General features: G+C 49.0%; 1 protein-coding gene across 8 annotated transcripts in view; it reads right to left on the bottom strand.

Annotated features, from left to right (window-relative positions):
- Positions 1 to 21,471, bottom strand: part of DGKI (diacylglycerol kinase iota) — a 376,642-nt gene that overhangs the window by 134,269 nt on the left and 220,902 nt on the right. For all 8 annotated transcript variants that reach the window (XM_088448828.1, XM_088448827.1, XM_088448831.1 and 5 more), the window contains exons 9-11: positions 20,560 to 20,634; positions 18,183 to 18,278; positions 18,015 to 18,097 (exon numbers count right to left, since the gene is read on the bottom strand). In XM_088448828.1, coding sequence (XP_088304954.1) covers positions 18,015 to 18,097; positions 18,183 to 18,278; positions 20,560 to 20,634 — 254 coding nt within the window. The remainder of the gene's footprint in view (positions 1 to 18,014; positions 18,098 to 18,182; positions 18,279 to 20,559; positions 20,635 to 21,471) is intronic.

The following is a 21,471-nucleotide window of genomic DNA, read 5'->3' as shown; positions in this document are numbered from 1 at the left end:
TTATGAGAAATGCATATATGCTGTAGTTCATTATTTGCTTGCAGGACGCCGGCCACCTAAGCGTAGTAACTTATAGTTATTATTTTACTGCCGGGTTGGGCTTACTTACTACTGCATTCCGCCAGAGGAAGGTAAGTAGGAGATATCTGTGATACTAGTGTATGGGGACAGCGGGCCATTCCGGGAGAGGAAGGTAAGCAGGAGATATCTGCGATACTAGTGTATGGGGACAGCGGGCCATTCCGCCAGAGGAAGATAAGCAGGAGATATCTGTGATACTAGTGTATGGGGACAGCGGGCCATTCCGGGAGAGGAAGGTAAGCAGGAGATATCTGCGATACTAGTGTATGGGGACAGCGGGCCATTCCGCCAGAGGAAGATAAGCAGGAGATATCTGTGATACTAGTGTATGGGGACAGCGGGCCATTCCGGGAGAGGAAGGTAAGCAGGAGATATCTGCGATACTAGTGTATGGGGACAGCGGGCCATTCCGCCATAGGAAGATAAGCAGGAGATATCTGTGATACTAGTGTATGGGGACAGCTGGCCATTTCGGGAGAGGAAGGTAAGTAGGAGATATCTGTGATACTAGTGTATGGGGACAGCGGGCCATTCCGCCAGAGAAAGGTAAGCAGGAGATATCTGTGATACTAGTGTATGGGGACAGCGGGCCATTCCGCCAGAGGAAGATAAGCAGGAGATATCTGTGATACTAGTGTATGGGGACAGCTGGCCATTTCGGGAGAGGAAGGTAAGTAGGAGATATCTGTGATACTAGTATATGGGGACAGCTGGCCATTCCGGGAGAGGAAGGTAAGTAGGAGATATCTGTGATACCAGTATATGGGGACAGCGGGCCATTCCGGGAGAGGAAGGTAAGTAGGAGATATCTGTGATACTAGTAAATGGGAACAACGGGCCATTCCGGGAGAGGAAGGTAAGTAGGAGATATCTGTGATACTAGTGTATGGGGACAGCGGGCCATTCCGGGAGAGGAAGGTAAGCAGGAGATATTTGTGATACTAGTGTATGGGAACAGCGGGCCATTCCGGGAGAGGAAGGTAAGCAGGAGATATCTGTGATACTAGTGTATGGGGACAGCGGGCCATTCCGGGAGAGGAAGGTAAGCAGGAGATATCTGTGATACTAGTATATGGGGGCAGCGGGCCATTCCGGGAGAGGAAAGTAAGTAGGAGATATCTGTGATACTAGTGTATGGGGACAGCAGGCCATTCCGGGAGAGGAAGGTAAGCAGTAGATATCTGTGATACTAGTGTATGGGGACAGCGGGCAATTCCGCCAGAGGAAGGTAAGTAGGAGATATCTGTGATACTAGTGTATGGGGACAGAAGGCCATTCCGGGAGAGGAAGGTAAGTAGGAGATATCTGTGATACTAGTGTATGGGGACAGCGGCCATTCCGGGAGAGGAAGGTAAGTAGGAGATATCTGTGATACTAGTGTATGGTGACAGCGGCCATTCCGGGAGAGGAACGTAAGTAGGAGATATCTGTGATACTAGTGTATGTGAACAGCGGGCCATTCCGGGAGAGGAAGTAAGTAGGAGATATCTGTGATACTAGTATATGGGGACAGCGGGCCATTCCGCCAGAGGAAGGTCAGTAGGAGATATCTGTGATACTAGTGTATGGGGACAGCGGGCCATTCCGGGAGAGAAAGGTAAATAGGACATATCTGTGATACTAGTGTATGGGGATAGAAGACCATTCCGCCAGAGTAAGGTAAGCAGGAAATATCTGTGATACTAGTGTATGGAGACAGCGGCCATTCCGGGAGAGAAAGGTAAGCAGGAGATATCTGTGACACTGGTGTATGGGGACAGCGGGCCATTCCGGGAGAGAAAGGTAAGCAGGAGATATCTGTGATATTAGTGTATGGGGACAGCGGCCATTCCGGGAGAGGAAGGTAAGCAGGAGATATCTGTGATACTAGTATATGGGGGCAGCGGGCCATTCCGGGAGAGGAAAGTAAGTAGGAGATATCTGTGATACTAGTGTATGGGGACAGCAGGCAATTCCGGGAGAGGAAGGTAAGCAGGAGATATCTGTGATACTAGTGTATGGGGACAGCGGGCCATTCCGGGAGAGGAAGGTAAGTAGGAGATATCTGTGATACTAGTATATGGGGACAGCGGGCCATTCCGGGAGAGGAAGGTAAGCAGGAGATATCTGTGATACTAGTGTATGGGGACAGCGGGCCATTCCGGGAGAGGAAGGTAAGTAGGAGATATCTGTGATACTAGTATATGGGGACAGCGGGCCATTCCGCCAGAGGAAGAAAAGCAGGAGATATCTGTGATACTAGTGTAAGGGGACAGCGGGCCATTCCGCCAGAGGAAGGTAAGCAGGAGATATCTGTGATACTAGTGTATGGGGACAGCTGGCCATTCCGGGAGAGGAAGGGAAGTAGGAGATATCTGTGATACCAGTATATGGGGACAGCGGGCCATTCCGGGAGAGGAAGGTAAGTAGGAGATATCTGTCATACTAGTAAATGGGAACAACGGGCCATTCCGGGAGAGGAAGGTAAGTAGGAGATATCTGTGATACTAGTGTATGGGGACAGCGGGCCATTCCGGGAGAGGAAGGTAAGCAGGAGATATCTGTGATACTAGTGTATGGGGACAGCGGGCCATTCCGGGAGAGGAAGGTAAGCAGGAGATATCTGTGATACTAGTGTATGGGGACAGCAGGCCATTCCGGGAGAGGAAGGTAAGCAGTAGATATCTGTGATACTAGTGTATGGGGACAGCGGGCGATTCCGCCAGAGGAAGGTAAGTAGGAGATATCTGTGATACTAGTGTATGGGGACAGAAGGCCATTCCAGGAGAGGAAGGTAAGCAGGAGATATCTGTGATACTAGTGTATGGGGACATCGGGCCATTCCAGGAGAGAAAGGTAAGCAGGAGATATCTGTGATACTGGTGTATGGGGACAGCGGGCCATTCCGGGAGAGAAAGGTAAGCAGGAGATATCTGTGATATTAGTGTATGGGGACAGCCGGCCATTCCGGGAGAGGAAGTTAAGTAGGAGATATCTGTGATACTAGTGTATGGGGACAGCGGCCATTCCGGGAGAGGAACGTAAGTAGGAGATATCTGTGATACTAGTGTATGTGGACAGCGGGCCATTCCGGGAGACGAAGGTAAGTAAGAGATATCTGTGATACTAGTATATGGGGACAGCGGGCCATTCCGCCAGAGGAAGGTCAGCAGGAGATATCTGTGATACTAGTGTATGGGGACAGCGGGCCATTCCGGGAGAGAAAGGTAAATAGGAGATATCTGTGATACCAGTGTATGGGGATAGAAGGCCATTCCGCCAGAGTAAGGTAAGCAGGAGATATCTGTGATACTAGTGTATGGAGACAGCGGCCATTCCGGGAGAGAAAGGTAAGCAGGAGATATCTGTGACACTGGTGTATGGGGAAAGCGGGCCATTCCGGGAGAGAAAGGTAAGCAGGAGATATCTGTGATATTAGTGTATGGGGACAGCCGGCCATTCCGGGAGAGGAAGGTAAGTAGGAGATATCTGTGATACTAGTGTATGGGGACAGCGGGCCATTCCGGGAGAGAAAGGTAAGCAGGAGATATCTGTGATACTAGTGTATGGGGACAGCGGGCCATTCCGGGAGAGAAAGGTAAGTAGGAGATCTGTGATACTAGTGTATGGGGACAGCGGGCCATACCGGGAGAGAAAGGTAAGTAGGAGATATCTGTGATACTAGTGTTTGGGGACAGTGGGCCATTCCGCCAGAGGAAGGTACGTAGGAGATATCTGTGATACTAGTGTATGGGGACAGCGGGCCATTCCGGGAGAGAAAGGAAAGTAGGAGATATCTGTGATACTAATGTATGGGGACAGCTGGCCATTCCGGGAGAGGAAGGTAAGTAGGAGATATCTGTGATACTAGTATATGGGGACAGCGGGCCATTCCGCCAGAGGAAGGTAAGCAGGAGATATCTGTGATACTAGTGTATGGGGACAGCGGACCATTCCGGGAGAGAAAGGTAAGTAGGAGATATCTGTGATACTAGTGTATGGGGACAGCGGGCCATTCCGGGAGAGAAAGGTAAGTAGGAGATATCTGTGATACTAGTGTATGGGGACTGTGGGCCATTCCGCCAAAGGAAGGTAAGCAGGAGATATCTGTGATACTAGTGTATGGGGACAGCGGCCATTCCGGGAGAGGAAGGTAAGTAGGAGATATCTGTGATACTAGAGTATGGGGACAGCGGGCCATTCCGCCAGAGGAAGGTAAGCAGGAGATATCTGTGATACTAGTGTATAGGGACAGCGGGCCATTCCACCAGAGGAAGGTAAGTAGGAGATATCTGTGATACTAGTGTATGGGGACAGCGGGCCATTCCGGGAGAGAAAGGTAAGTAGGAGATATCTGTGATACTAGTGTATGGGGACATCAGGCCATTCCGCCAGAGTAAGGTAAGCAGGAGATATATGTGATACTAGTGTATGGGGACAGCAGGCCATTCCGCCAGAGGAAGGTAAGTAGGAGATATCTGTGATACTAGTGTATGGGGACATCAGGCCATTCCGCCAGAGTAAGGTAAGCAGGAGATTTCTGTGATGGTAGTGTATGGGGACAGCGGGCCATTCCGCCAGAGGAAGGTAAGCAGGAGATATCTGTGATACTAGTGTATGGGGACAGCGGGCCATTCCGGGAGAGAAAGGTAAGCAGGAGATATCTGTGATACTAGTGTATGGGGACAGCGGGCCATTCCGGGAGAGAAAGGTAAGTAGGAGATATCTGTGATACTACTGTATGGGGACAGCGGACAATTCCGGGAGAGAAAGGTAAGTAGGAGATATCTGTGATACTAGTGTATGGGGACAGTGGGCCATTCCGCCAGAGGAAGGTAAGCAGGAGATATCTGTGATACTAGTGTATGGGGACAGCGGCCATTCCGGGAGAGGAAGGTAAGTAGGAGATATCTGTGATACTAGTGTATGGGGACAGCGGGCCATTCCGCCAGAGGAAGGTAAGCAGGAGATATCTGTGATACTAGTGTATAGGGACAGCGGGCCATTCCGCCAGAGGAAGGTAAGTAGGAGATATCTGTGATACTAGTGTATGGAGACAGCGGCCATTCCGGGAGAGAAAGGTAAGCAGGAGATATCTGTGACACTGGTGTATGGGGAAAGCGGGCCATTCCGGGAGAGAAAGGTAAGCAGGAGATATCTGTGATATTAGTGTATGGGGACAGCCGGCCATTCCGGGAGAGGAAGGTAAGTAGGAGATATCTGTGATACTAGTGTATGGGGACAGCAGCCATTCCGGGAGAGGAAGGTAAGAAGGAGATATCTGTGATACTAGTATATGGGGACAGCGGGCCATTCCGGGAGAGGAAGGTAAGTAGGAGATATCTGTGATACTAGTGTATGTGGACAGCGGGCCATTCCGGGAGAGGAAGATAAGTAGGAGATATCTGTGATACTAGTATATGGGGACAGCGGGCCATTCCGCCAGAGGAAGGTAAATAGGAGATATCTGTGATATTAGTGTATGGGGACAGCGGGCCATTCCGGGAGAGAAAGGAAAGTAGGAGATATCTGTGATACTAATGTATGGGGACAGCTGGCCATTCCGGGAGAGTAAGGTAAGTAGGAGATATCTGTGATACTAGTGTATGGGGACAGCGGGCCATTCCGGGAGAGGAAGGTAAGTAGGAGATATCTCTGATACTAGTGTATGGGGACAGCGGCCATTCCGGGAGAGGAAGGTAAGTAGGAGATATCTGTGATACTAGTATATGTGGACAACGGGTCATTACGGGACAGAAAGGTAAGTAGGAGATATCTGTGATACTAGTGTATGGGGACAGCTGGCCATTCCGGGAGAGAAAGCTAAGTAGGAGATATCTGTGATACTAGTGTATGGGGACAGCGGGCCATTCCGGGAGAGAAAGGTAAGTAGGAGATATCTGTGATACTAGTGTATGGGGACAGCGGGCCATTCCGGGAGAGAAAGGTAAGTAGGAGATATCTGTGATACTAGTGTATGGGGACAGTGGGCCACTCCGCCAGAGGAAGGTAAGCAGGAGATATCTGTGATACTAGTGTATGGGGACAGGGCCATTCCTGGAGAGGAAGGTAAGTAGGAGATATCTGTGATACTAGTGTATGGGGACAGCGGGCCATTCCGGGAGAGGAAGGTAAGCAGGAGATATCTGTGATACTAGTGTATGGGGACAGCGGGCCATTCCGGGAGAGAAAGGTAAGCAGGAGATATCTGTGATACTAGTGTATGGGGTCATCGGCCATTCCGGGAGAGGAAGGTAAGAAGGAGATATCTGTGATACTAGTATATGGGTACAGCTGGCAATTCCGGGAGAGAAAGGTAAGCAGGAGATATCTATGATACTAATGTATGGGGACAGCTGGCCATTCCGGGAGAGGAAGGTAAGTAGGAGATATCTGTGATACTAGTATATGGGGACAGCGGGCCATTCCGCCAGAGGAAGGTAAGTAGGACATATCTGTGATACTAGTGTATGGGGACAGCGGGCCATTCCGGGACAGAAAGGTAAGTAGGAGATATCTGTGATACTAGTGTATGGGGACAGCGGGTCATTCCGGGAGAGAAAGGTAAGTAGAAGATATCTGTGATACTAGTGTATGGGGACAGCGGGCCATTCCGGGAGAGAAAGGTAAGTAGGAGATATCTGTGATACTAGTGTATGGGGACAGTGGGCCATTCCGCCAGAGGAAGGTAAGCAGGAGATATCTGTGATACTAGTGTATGGGGACAGCGGGCCATTCCAGGAGAGGAAGGTAAGCATGACATATCTGTGATACTAGTGTATGGGGACAGCGGGCCATTCCGGGAGAGGAAGGTAAGTAGGAGATATCTCTGATACTAGTGTATGGGGACAGCGGCCATTCCGGGAGAGGAAGGTAAGTAGGAGATATCTGTGATACTAGTATATGGGGACAGCGGGCCATTCCGGGAGAGGAAGGTAAGTAGGAGAAATCTATGATACTAGTGTATGTGGACAGCGGGCAATTCCGGGAGAGGAAGGTAAGTAGGAGATATCTGTGATACTAGTATATGGGGACAACGGGCCATTCCGGGAGAGAAAGGTAAGTAGGAGATATCTGTGATACTAGTGTATGGGGACAGCGGGCCATTCTGGGAGAGAAAGGTAAGTAGGAGATATCTGTGATACTAGTGTATGGGGACAGCGGGCCATTCCGGGAGAGAAAGGTAAGTAGGAGATATCTGTGATACTAGTGTATGGAGACAGCGGGCCATTCGGGAGAGAAAGGTAAGTAGGAGATATCTGTGATACTAGTGTATGGGGACAGTGGGCCATTCTGCCAGAGGAAGGTAAGCAGGAGATATCTGTGATACTAGTGTATGGGGACAGTGGGCCATTCCAGGAGAGGAAGGTAAGCAGGAGATATCTGTGATACTAGTGTATGGGGACAGCGGGCCATTCCGGGAGAGAAAGGTAAGTAGGAGATATCTGTGATACTAGTGTATGGGGACAGCGGACCATTCTGGGAGAGAAAGATAAGTAGGAGATATCTGTGATACTAGTGTTTGGGGACAGTGGGCCATTCCGCCAGAGGAAGGTAAGCAGGAGAAATCTGTGATACTAGTGTATGGGGACAGGGCCATTCCGGGAGAGGAAGGTAAGTAGGAGATATCTGTGATACTTGTGTATGGGGACAGCGGGCCATTCCGGGAGAGGAAGGTAAGTAGGAGATATCTGTGATACTAGTGTATGGGGACAGCGGGCCACTCCGGGAGAGAAAGGTAAGCAGGAGATATCTGTGATACTAGTGTATGGGGTCATCGGCCATTCCGGGAGAGGAAGGTAAGTAGGAGATATCTGTGATACTAGTATATGGGTACAGCTGGCCATTCAGGGAGTGGAAGGTAAGTAGGAGATATCTATGATACTAATGTATGGGGACAGCTGGCCATTCCGGGAGAGGAAGGTAAGTAGGAGATATCTGTGATACTAGTATATGGGGACAGCGGGCCATTCCGCCAGAGGAAGGTAAGCAGGAGATATCTTTGATAATAGTGTATGGGGACAGCGGGCCATTCCGGGAGAGAAAGGTAAGTAGGAGATATCTGTGATACTAGTGTATGTGGACAGCGGGCCATTCCGGGAGAGAAAGGTAAGTAGAAGATATCTGTGATACTAGTGTATGGGGACAGCGGGCCATTCCGGGAGAGAAAGGTAAGTAGGAGATATCTGTGATACTAGTGTATGTGGACAGCGGGCCATTCCGGGAGAGGAAGTTAAGTAGGAGATATCTGTGATACTAGTATATGGGGACAGCGGGCCATTCCGCCAGAGGAAGGTAAATAGGAGATATCTGTGATATTAGTGTATGGGGACAGCGGGCCATTCCGGGAGAGAAAGGAAAGTAGGAGATATCTGTGATACTAATGTATGGGGACAGCTGGCCATTCCGGGAGAGTAAGGTAAGTAGGAGAAATCTGTGATACTAGTGTATGGGGACAGCGGGCCATTCCGCCAGAGGAAGGTAAGTAGGAGATATCTGTGATACTAGTGTATGGGGACAGTGGGCCATTCCGCCAGAGGAAGGTAAGCAGGAGATATCTGTGATACTAGTGTATGGGGACAGCGGGCCATTCCAGGAGAGGAAGGTAAGCAGGAGATATCTGTGATACTAGTGTATGGGGACAGCGGGCCATTCCGGGAGAGAAAGGTAAGTAGGAGATATCTGTGATACTAGTGTATGGGGACAGCGGACCATTCTGGGAGAGAAAGATAAGTAGGAGATATCTGTGATACTAGTATATGGGGACAGCGGGCCATTCCGGGAGAGGAAGGTAAGTAGGAGATTTCTATGATACTAGTGTATGTGGACAGCGGCCCATTCCGGGAGAGGAAGGTAAGTAGGAGATATCTGTGATACTAGTATATGGGGACAGCGGGCCATTCCGCCAGAGGAAGGTAAGTAGGAGATATCTGTGATAATAGTGTATGGGGACAGCGGACCATTCGGGGAGAGAAAGGTAAGTAGGAGATATCTGTGATACTAATGTATGGGGACAGCTGGCCATTCTGGGAGAGGAAGGTAAGTAGGAGATATCTGTGATACTAGTATATGGGGACAGCGGGCCATTCCGCCAGAGGAAGGTAAGCAGGAGATATCTGTGTTACTAGTGTATGGGGACAGCGGGCCATTCCAGGAGAGGAAGGTAAGCAGGTGATATCTGTGATACTAGTGTATGGGGAAAGCGGGCCATTCCAGGAGAGGAAGGTAAGTAGGAGATATCTGTGATACTAGTATATGGGGACAGCGGGCCATTCTGGGAGAGAAAGATAAGTAGGAGATATCTGTGATACTAGTGTATGGGGACAGTGGGCCATTCCGCCAGAGGAAGGTAAGCAGGAGATATCTGTGATACTAGTGTAAGGGGACAGCGGCCATTCCGGGAGAGGAAGGTAAGTAGGAGATATCTGTGATACTAGTGTATGGAGACAGCGGGCCATTCCGGGAGAGGAAGGTAAGCAGGAGATATCTGTGATACTAGTGTATGGGGACAGCGGGTCATTCGGGAGAGAAAGTTAAGCAGGAGATATCTGTGATACTAGTGTATGGGGACAGCGGCCATTCCGGGAGAGGAAGGTAAGTTGGAGATATCTGTGATACTAGTATATGGGGACAGCGGGCCATTCCGGGAGAGGAAGGTAAGTAGGAGATATCTATGATACTAGTGTATGTGGACAGCTGGCCATTCCGGGAGAGGAAGGTAAGTAGGAGATATCTGTGATACTAGTATATGGTGACAGCGGGCCATTCCGCCAGAGGAAGGTAAGTAGGAGATATCAGTGATACTAGTGTATGGGGACAGCGGGCCATTCCGGGAGAGAAAGGTAAGCAGGAGATATCTGTGATACTAGTGTATGGGGACAGCGGGCCATTCCGGGAGAGAAAGGTAAGTAGGAGATCTGTGATACTAGTGTATGGGGACAGCGGGCCATACCGGGAGAGAAAGGTAAGTAGGAGATATCTGTGATACTAGTGTTTGGGGACAGTGGGCCATTCCGCCAGAGGAAGGTACGTAGGAGATATCTGTGATACTAGTGTATGGGGACAGCGGGCCATTCCGGGAGAGAAAGGAAAGTAGGAGATATCTGTGATACTAATGTATGGGGACAGCTGGCCATTCCGGGAGATGAAGGTAAGTAGTTGATATCTGTGATACTAGTATATGGGGACAGCGGGCCATTCCGCCAGAGGAAGGTAAGCAGGAGATATCTGTGATACTAGTGTATGGGGACAGCGGACCATTCCGGGAGAGAAAGGTAAGTAGGAGATATCTGTGATACTAGTGTATGGGGACAGCGGGCCATTCCGGGAGAGAAAGGTAAGTAGGAGATATCTGTGATACTAGTGTATGGGGACTGTGGGCCATTCCGCCAGAGGAAGGTAAGCAGGAGATATCTGTGATACTAGTGTATGGGGACAGCGGCCATTCCGGGAGAGGAAGGTAAGTAGGAGATATCTGTGATACTAGAGTATGGGGACAGCGGGCCATTCCGCCAGAGGAAGGTAAGCAGGAGATATCTGTGATACTAGTGTATAGGGACAGCGGGCCATTCCACCAGAGGAAGGTAAGTAGGAGATATCTGTGATACTAGTGTATGGGGACAGCGGGCCATTCCGGGAGAGAAAGGTAAGTGGGAGATATCTGTGATACTAGTGTATGGGGACATCAGGCCATTCCGCCAGAGTAAGGTAAGCAGGAGATATATGTGATACTAGTGTATGGGGACAGCAGGCCATTCCGCCAGAGGAAGGTAAGTAGGAGATATCTGTGATACTAGTGTATGGGGACATCAGGCCATTCCGCCAGAGTAAGGTAAGCAGGAGATTTCTGTGATGGTAGTGTATGGGGACAGCGGGCCATTCCGCCAGAGGAAGGTAAGCAGGAGATATCTGTGATACTAGTGTATGGGGACAGCGGGCCATTCCGGGAGAGAAAGGTAAGTAGGAGATATCTGTGATACTAGTGTATGGGGACAGCGGGCCATTCCGGGAGAGAAAGGTAAGTAGGAGATATCTGTGATACTAGTGTATGGGGACAGCAGGCCATTCCGGGAGAGAAAGGTAAGTAGGAGATATCTGTGATACTAGTTTATGGGGACAGTGGGCCATTCCGCCAGAGGAAGGTAAGTAGGAGATATCTGTGATACTAGTGTATGGGGACAGCGGCCATTCTGGGAGAGGAAGGTAAGTAGGAGATATCTGTGATACTAGTATATGGGGACAGCGGGCCATTCCTGGAGAGGAAGGTAAGTAGGAGATATCTATGATACTAGTGTATGTGGACAGCGTGCCATTCCGGAGAGGAAGGTAAGTAGGAGATATCTGTGATACTAGTATATGGGGACAGCGGGCCATTCCGGCAGAGGAAGGTAAGTAGGAGATATCTGTGATAATAGTGTATGGGGACAGCGGACCATTCTGGGAGAGAAAGGTAAGTAGGAGATATCTGTGATACTAATGTATGGGGACAGCTGGCCATTCTGGGAGAGGAAGGTAAGTAGGAGATATCTGTGATACTAGTATATGGGGACAGCGGGCCATTCCGCCAGAGGAAGGTAAGCAGAAGATATCTGTGATACTAGTGTATGGGGACAGCGGGCCATTCCAGGAGAGGAAGGTAAGCAGGAGATATCTGTGATACTAGTGTATGGGGACAGCGGGCCATTCCAGGAGAGGAGGGTAAGTAGGAGATATCTGTGATACTAGTATATGGGGACAGCGGGCCATTCTGGGAGAGAAAGATAAGTAGGAGATATCTGTGATACTAGTGTATGGGGACAGTGGGCCATTCCGCCAGAGGAAGGTAAGCAGGAGATATCTGTGATACTAGTGTATGGGGACAGCGGTCCATTCCGGGAGAGGAAGGTAAGCAGGAGATATCTGTGATACTAGTGTATGGGGACAGCGGGTCATTCGGGAGAGAAAGTTAAGCAGGAGATATCTGAGATACTAGTGTATGGGGACAGCGGCCATTCCGGGAGAGGAAGGTAAGTAGGAGATATCTGTGATACTAGTATATGGGGACAGCGGGCCATTCCGGGAGAGGAAGGTAAGTAGGAGATATCTATGATACTAGTGTATGTGGACAGCGGGCCATTCCGGGAGAGGAAGGTAAGTAGGAGATATCTGTGATACTAGTATATGGTGACAGCGGGCCATTCCGCCAGAGGAAGGTAAGTAGGAGATATCAGTGATACTAGTGTATGAGGATAGCGGGCCATTCCGGGAGAGAAAGGTAAGTAGGAGATATCTGTGATACTAATGTATGGGGACAGCTGGCCATTACGGGAGAGGAAGTTAAGTAGGAGATATCTGTGATACTAGTATATGGGGACAGCGGGCCACTCCGCCAGAGGAAGGTAAGCAGGAGATATCTGTGATACTAGTGTATGGGGACAGCGGGCCATTCCGGGAGAGAAAGGTAAGTAGGAGATATCTGTGATACTAGTTTATGGGGACAGTGGGCCATTCCGCCAGAGGAAGGTAAGCAGGAGATATCTGTGACACTAGTGTATGGGGACAGCAGGCCATTCCGCCAGAGGAAGGTAAGTAGGAGATATCTGTGGTACTAGTGTATGGGGACAGCAGGCCATTCCGCCAGAGTAAGGTAAGTAGGAGATATCTGTGATAATAGTGTATGGGGACAGCGGTTCATTCCGGGAGAGAAAGGTAAGTAGGAGATATCTGTGATACTAATGTATGGGGACAGCTGGCCATTCTGGGAGAGGAAGGTAAGTAGGAGATATCTGTGATACTAGTATATGGGGACAGCGGGCCATTTCGCCAGAGGAAGGTAAGCAGAAGATATCTGTGATACTAGTGTATGGGGACAGCGGGCCATTCCAGGAGAGGAAGGTAAGCAGGAGATATCTGTGATACTAGTGTATGGGGACAGCGGGCCATTCCAGGAGAGGAAGGTAAGTAGGAGATATCTGTGATACTAGTATATGGGGACAGCGGGCCATTCTGGGAGAGAAAGAGAAGTAGGAGATATCTGTGATACTAGTGTATGGGGACAGCGGGCCATTCCGGGAGAGGAAGGTAAGCAGGAGATATCTGTGATACTAGTGTATGGGGACAGCGGGTCATTCGGGAGAGAAAGTTAAGCAGGAGATATCTGTGATACTAGTGTATGGGGACAGCGGCCATTCCGAGAGAGGAAGGTAAGTAGGAGATATCTATGATACTAGTGTATGTGGACAGCGGGCCATTCCGGGAGAGGAAGGTAAGTAGGAGATATCTGTGATACTAGTATATGGTGACAGCGGGCCATTCCGGGAGAGGAAGGTAAGTAGGAGATATCAGTGATACTAGTGTATGGGGACAGCGGGCCATTCCGGGAGAGAAAGGTAAGCAGGAGATATCTGTGATACTAGTGTATGGGGACAGCGGGCCATTCCGGGAGAGAAAGGTAAGTAGGAGATCTGTGATACTAGTGTATGGGGACAGCGGGCCATACCGGGAGAGAAAGGTAAGTAGGAGATATCTGTGATACTAGTGTTTGGGGACAGTGGGCCATTCCGCCATAGGAAGGTACGTAGGAGATATCTGTGATACTAGTGTATGGGGACAGCGGGCCATTCCGGGAGAGAAAGGAAAGTAGGAGATATCTGTGATACTAATGTATGGGGACAGCTGGCCATTCCGGGAGAGGAAGGTAAGTAGGAGATATCTGTGATACTAGTATATGGGGACAGCGGGCCATTCCGCCAGAGGAAGGTAAGCAGGAGATATCTGTGATACTAGTGTATGGGGACAGCGGACCATTCCGGGAGAGAAAGGTAAGTAGGAGATATCTGTGATACTAGTGTATGGAGACAGCGGGCCATTCCGGGAGAGAAAGGTAAGTAGGAGATATCTGTGATACTAGTGTATGGGGACTGTGGGCCATTCCGCCAGAGGAAGGTAAGCAGGAGATATCTGTGATACTAGTGTATGGGGACTGTGGGCCATTCCGCCAGAGGAAGGTAAGCAGGAGATATCTGTGATACTAGTGTATGGGGACAGCGGCCATTCCGGGAGAGGAAGGTAAGTAGGAGATATCTGTGATACTAGAGTATGGGGACAGCGGGCCATTCCGCCAGAGGAAGGTAAGCAGGAGATATCTGTGATACTAGTGTATAGGGACAGCGGGCCATTCCACCAGAGGAAGGTAAGTAGGAGATATCTGTGATACTAGTGTATGGGGACAGCGGGCCATTCCGGGAGAGAAAGGAAAGTAGGAGATATCTGTGATACTAGTGTATGGGGACATCAGTCCATTCCGCCAGAGTAAGGTAAGCAGGAGATATATGTGATACTAGTGTATGGGGACAGCAGGCCATTCCGCCAGAGGAAGGTAAGTAGGAGATATCTGTGATACTAGTGTATGGGGACATCAGGCCATTCCGCCAGAGTAAGGTAAGCAGGAGATTTCTGTGATGGTAGTGTATGGGGACAGCGGGCCATTCCGCCAGAGGAAGGTAAGCAGGAGATATCTGTGATACTAGTGTATGGGGACAGCGGGCCATTCCGGGAGAGAAAGGTAAGTAGGAGATATCTGTGATACTAGTGTATGGGGACAGCGGGCCATTCCGGGAGAGAAAGGTAAGTAGGAGATATCTGTGATACTAGTGTATGGGGACAGCGGGCCATTCCGGGAGAGAAAGGTAAGTAGGAGATATCTGTGATACTAGTGTATGGGGACAGTGGGCCATTCCGCCAGAGGAAGGTAAGTAGGAGATATCTGTGATACTAGTGTATGGGGACAGCGGCCATTCCGGGAGAGGAAGGTAAGTAGGAGATATCTGTGATACTAGTATATGGGGACAGCGGGCCATTCCTGGAGAGGAAGGTGAGTAGGAGATATCTATGATACTAGTGTATGTGGACAGCGGGCCATTCCGGGAGAGGAAGGTAAGTAGGAGATATCTGTGATACTAGTATATGGGGACAGCGGGCCATTCCGCCAGAGGAAGGTAAGTAGGAGATATCTGTGATAATAGTGTATGGGGACAGCGGACCATTCCGGGAGAGAAAGGTAAGTAGGAGATATCTGTGATACTAATGTATGGGGACAGCTGGCCATTCTGGGAGAGGAAGGTAAGTAGGAGATATCTGTGATACTAGTATATGGGGACAGCGGGCCATTCCGCCAGAGGAAGGTAAGCAGAAGATATCTGTGATACTAGTGTATGGGGACAGCGGGCCATTCCAGGAGAGGAAGGTAAGCAGGAGATATCTGTGATACTAGTGTATGGGGACAGCGGGCCATTCCAGGAGAGGAAGGTAAGTAGGAGATATCTGTGATACTAGTATATGGGGACAGCGGTCCATTCTGGGAGAGAAAGATAAGTAGGAGATATCTGTGATACTAGTGTATGGGGACAGTGGGCCATTCCGCCAGAGGAAGGTAAGCAGGAGATATCTGTGATACTAGTGTATGGGGACAGCGGGCCATTCCGGGAGAGGAACGTAAGCAGGAGATATCTGTGATACTAGTGTATGGGGACAGCGGGTCATTCGGGAGAGAAAGTTAAGCAGGAGATATCTGAGATACTAGTGTATGGGAACAGCGGCCATTCCGGGAGAGGAAGGTAAGTAGGAGATATCTGTGATACTAGTATATGGGGACAGCGGGCCATTCCGGGAGAGGAAGGTAAGTAGGAGATATCTATGATACTAGTGTATGTGGACAGCGGGCCATTCCGGGAGAGGAAGGTAAGTAGGAGATATCTGTGATACTAGTATATGGTGACAGCGGGCCATTCCGCCAGAGGAAGGTAAGTAGGAGATATCAGTGATACTAGTGTATGAGGATAGCGGGCCATTCCGGGAGAGAAAGGTAAGTAGGAGATATCTGTGATACTAATGTATGGGGACAGCTGGCCATTACGGGAGAGGAAGTTAAGTAGGAGATATCTGTGATACTAGTATATGGGGACAGCGGGCCACTCCGCCAGAGGAAGGTAAGCAGGAGATATCTGTGATACTAGTGTATGGGGACAGCGGGCCATTCCGGGAGAGAAAGGTAAGTAGGAGATATCTGTGATACTAGTTTATGGGGACAGTGGGCCATTCCGCCAGAGGAAGGTAAGCAGGAGATATCTGTGACACTAGTGTATGGGGACAGCAGGCCATTCCGCCAGAGGAAGGTAAGCAGGAGATATCTGTGTTACTAGTGTATGGGGACAGCAGGCCATTCCGCCAGAGTAAGGTAAGTAGGAGATATCTGTGATAATAGTGTATGGGGACAGCGGTTCATTCCGGGAGAGAAAGGTAAGTAGGAGATATCTGTGATACTAATGTATGGGGACAGCTGGCCATTCTGGGAGAGGAAGGTAAGTAGGAGATATCTGTGATACTAGTATATGGGGACAGCGGGCCATTTCGCCAGAGGAAGGTAAGCAGAAGATATCTGTGATACTAGTGTATGGGGACAGCGGGCCATTCCAGGAGAGGAAGGTAAGCAGGAGATATCTGTGATACTAGTGTATGGGGACAGCGGGCCATTCCAGGAGAGGAAGGTAAGTAGGAGATATCTGTGATACTAGTATATGGGGACAGCGGGCCATTCTGGGAGAGAAAGATAAGTAGGAGATATCTGTGATACTAGTGTATGGGGACAGCGGGCCATTCCGGGAGAGGAAGTTAAGCAGGAGATATCTGTGATACTAGTGTATGGGGACAGCGGGTCATTCGGGAGAGAAAGTTAAGCAGGAGATATCTGTGATACTAGTGTATGGGGACAGCGGCCATTCCGGGAGAGGAAGGTATGTAAGAGATATCTATGATACTAGTGTATGTGGACAGCGGGCCATTCCGGGAGAGGAAGGTAAGTAGGAGATATCTGTGATACTAGTATATGGTGACAGCGGGCCATTCCGCCAGAGGAAGGTAAGTAGGAGATATCAGTGATACTAGTGTATGAGGACAGCGGGCCATTCCGGGAGAGAAAGGTAAGTAGGAGATATCTGTGATACTAATGTATGGGGACAGCTGGCAATTCCGGGAGAGGAAGGTAAGTAGGAGATATCTGTGATACTAGTATATGGGGACAGCGGGCCATTCCGCCAGACGAAGGTAAGCAGGAGATATCTGTGATACTGGTGTATGGGGACAGCGGGCCATTCCGGGAGAGAAAGGTAAGTAGGAGATATCTGTGATACTAGTGTATGGGGACAGCGGGCCATACCGGGAGAGAAAGGTAAGTAGGAGATATCTGTGATACTAGTGTATGGGGACAGTGGGCCATTCCGCCAGAGGAAGGTAAGCAGGAGATATCTGTGATACTAGTGTATGGGGACAGCGGGCCATTCCGGGAGAGGAAGGTAAGTAGGAGATATCTATGATACTAGTGTATGGGGACAGCGGGCCATTCCGGGAGAGGAAGGTAAGCAGGAGATATCTGTGATACTAGTGTATGGGGACAGCGGGCCATTCCGGGAGAGGAAGGTAAGCAGGAGATATCTGTAATACTAGTGTATGGGGACAGTAGGATATATCTGTGATATCACCTGCTTTACTTTCTTGATGAATGGCCCAAACACTAATTTTTTTCCAATTGCAATGTAAATTTTCACCTGCTTTTGTCAAAATTAAGTAATGATGACTAGGCCCCAAAACCTTAATATTGCACATTGTAACAGCATCTGGCATGATGCAAGGCATTGCTCTCTGTTATCAGTCACTGCAGGCTGGCGAGAAGCTGGCTGCCGTGTCTTTCGGTGGGATCACTGACAGGAAGTCTGCTGTGTGTAGGAAAATATCTTCCCTGGTGATCAAAACTTTCTCTCAGACATCTTCAGCTCTGGTCACCTGAATCTTTGCATCTATGTATCACTAAATGTTATTATTTGCTCATTTATACAACTTTCAGATTAGGTTTCAGCCGTTCTTTATATAAGGATGTCTAAACCACCAATAACATCAAGGAAACGGGTCGCTGCGCCACTTACGCCTCCCGTGGCCCTTCCTGAGAGAGATCAAAGACCTGCCGGGGGTTCAGGAACCACATGAACATCTGCAGCACCTTTGTACCCTGCAGGAACACAAGTCATAGTTAGACACAGGGATTCAGGGGTGCAGAGGACACCAGCCATAACACCTGTAGTCAGGCCCTTTACCTGGTTTCCGCCACTTTTGGGGTTCACAAAGACCAGCAAAGGTTTCATGAGGGGGGAAGAGATGGGTTTTATCACAAAGGCACGGCCTTTAATATCCTGTGGGACAGAAAGAGCGGCACTATTCACCAGTGAATCCAGATAGAGAGATGAGGGTAAAAATAACAGGCTATTATTTGAAGAGACAGTTTCAGAGTCTGCTGGTTATGGTAGTTCTCCAGAATGAAATCATTGACCCACTATATAGAACACAACATCAAAGCTTTATTAGAATGTTGAACACGTGAACAGACATTATGTGGTATATTTACTAAAGTGCAGGTTTTTAGAAGTGGAGATGTTGCCCATAGCAACCAATCAGATTCTACTTAACATTTATCTAGCACCTTTAAGGAGATAATAGCTAGAATCTGATTGGTTGTTATGGGAAACAACTCCACTTTTATAAACCCACACTTTAGTAAATATACCCCTATCGGCAGGGGCGTTTCAATAATGGGTGCAGGGTGTGCAGTGCCCACAGGCTCGTAGGTCAGGGGGGCCCGCACACCCTGCAGTCATATTATCTAATACTTACCTCTCCGAGGTCCCGCGTCGGGTGTCTCAGCCCTGCACTACAAAGCACCGGAAAATGACCGCCGCGCAATTTCACCAGCGAGCTGCACATGCGCAGTAGACTCTGGGCACACGCTCCAATAATACGCCCACTGAACGGACCATTTTAGCGTGCATTTTCTAGCCACCTCCCAGTCACCGCGCAGGATCACCTATCCCTATTCCACCACAGTTCTGATACCACCTGAATCGATCGCAACACCACCTTTGTGCGTACAATGGGTACCGTATGTGAATTTTTCACGCATGTGCAGTTGCAAATAATCGCTAAGTAAACATCGGCAGTGCCTGCAGATTGCGTGCGTCACTGAATCAGGCGCCATGGGCGGAGAGAGGACATGAGATAACAAATCACCAGTAACACTAAATTCTGCGTACATTATATTTCTAACTTAGGTTAAAGGTCACTTATGAAGCCTCAACATGCATTGCCACCCTGCGCAAATAACGTTTATATACGCTTATATTTGTATGAACGTGACTGTTTTATAATAAATACTAAACATTGAACATCTACTAAATAAGACTACTCAAGCCATCTTGTGGTCTGCAGCTTATCAATTAACAAGAACCTGGTGACATCACTGGGGCATGTCAGACGCTCTTATTAGGAGTTAAATACGTAGGCATCCAGGGGTAGGTGGGGGGGGCAGCTGTACAGAGTTGAACACAAGTTTCCCGCGCGTCTCTTCCGCTAAAATGTGCGTCTTTTTCACATAATTAAAACACATAAAAGCGACAAACCTACATTGGTAGCTTACACTGATCAATTATGTGTTGTACAACTGTGTGTGACTGAGTCTGTATGTGTGTAAAGAGGGCTCCGATGCGAGCGGTCGCAGGTTTTCCTCACGCCAATTTCCGTTGCGCTTGATCTGCGACTTTGTACGTGTGTAAAAGCAATTAATGTGCAGCCCAGCATCTACTGATTAGGAGGCGCTCGCAAAAAGCGAGTGCTCGCTCTGAATCACGGCGGCAGCTTTTTTTTTTTTTTGACCCGGCCTCCTGGCCGCTCGCTAAGCTGTGGGTGACCACCCACAGCTTTTGCGAGCGGCCAGGTGATGGTCGCGACCATCGGGCTTGCGACAAGACGCTTGCAATAGAGCAGGAAGCTCACTATTGACATCATGAATGATGTCAGTAGGGCCACCCACAAACGGCAGGCGTTCCTTCAGGAACGCCTCCGTTTGTCCAGCCACCCCCCTCCCCGCCTACAAAACGGGGCGAGCTGTCGATCAACATCGACAACCGCCCCGTTTGTAGCGAGCCCCGGAGCGAGTGAATTTCTTACTCGCTCCGGGGCTCGCGCGTGCGCAATGCTCCACCATCGACCCGCTTGCGAGCGCATAGCACTTGCGAGCAGGTCTGAATCAGGCCCGCTGTTAGCAGATGTTCGTGTGTCTACGATGCGACTAAGATGGAACATTTAAAGAAGAATACTGCACACAACTCATCTCAGACGCGCTGGGCGTATCACGCCATATGGTGTACGGAAGTCCAGTAAGTCAGAACACGTCTGTATTAAGACTACCAGAACCGCACAGTATAACTGCCGGGACCCCAAAAAGGCTGTTAGATGACCTCCACTACGTATTTAGATACGATCATCGGCATTACAATACAGTGAATGCTATTACGCATCTCTAATTATTAAACCAGGTAGATCACTCTTAGAAACTTTCCGTTCCTGGCTCCCCTTGCAAGTCTGGGGGCCCTAGGCAGCAGCCCAGTTTGCCCCACGGCACGCTTGAATTACGGCCTTTACCTCAAAGCCTTTTTTGCTGGCTTTCCGCTTGAACGATGACCTCTTCTTCCGTCTACTGGCGTTTTTTGCGTTGACCTGCATAAGGTAAAAATGAAACAGGTGAACGAACCGGTCTTTCGGGAGCTGTTCGTCAGGTAAACCAAGACAGACATTCATCATGAAAACTGGAGCAACAGCAAATTATGGTCTTTGCTATGGCAGCCATTCAGATTGCAGTGCAGATTAGCAAAATGGAGGCAAACGTGGCTGGTTGCTATGGGTAACAACACCTGTTTGCCCCACTTTTCGTAAATCGGCTCGTTATCTTATTACTTTTATTATGTCCAGTGACCATAAAACATATTCCATATTTTCTGGGTGTGTGAGGTTTAAATAAATACCATAATATGTAAAATTATAAAGTTTAATAGAAGAAGAACTGTGTGATTATACAAACAGTCTCAGAGATAAGGAAAGTCCGTTCATGAGGTACTAAATTCCATCAAGTGAATAATTCTATTAGTAATTCGACAAATCTCAAACCAAAGTGATCCAATAAGAAAAGGTAAAGTGTAACATGCACTAATGATGTAAAAGCAGAGTTGCTTGCTTCCCTGGAATGCTCGGGAGACCCCCAGGATATTAGGAGACCGCCTGTATTCCCAGGAGACCAGGCTAAGCTCCCGGAAACCCGTTCCTCAGGCTGAAAAGTGGGTGGGAATTTAACAGATGATTACATCATAAGACAACACCGCCCCCTTGGTGATGTAAATGGTGTCATTAAGCCACGCCCACCTTTCTCTCTCTGTTTCTATACCCAGTATCAGCAATTCGCAGAGGGACGTTGTAGTAATTAGGTAAGTTCAAAAGTACCATGACAGAATCACAGATGTTTGCAGTTGTCTAAGGGCCTGATTCAGAGCCGCTCGTAAG

This window comes from Taudactylus pleione, unplaced genomic scaffold (genome assembly GCF_031769625.1).
Source record: "Taudactylus pleione unplaced genomic scaffold, aTauple2 ptg000465l, whole genome shotgun sequence".
NCBI classification, from domain to species: domain Eukaryota; kingdom Metazoa; phylum Chordata; class Amphibia; order Anura; family Myobatrachidae; genus Taudactylus; species Taudactylus pleione.
The sequence above is the reverse complement of the archived record's forward strand: the minus strand, read 5'-3'. Positions and strand labels throughout refer to the sequence as shown.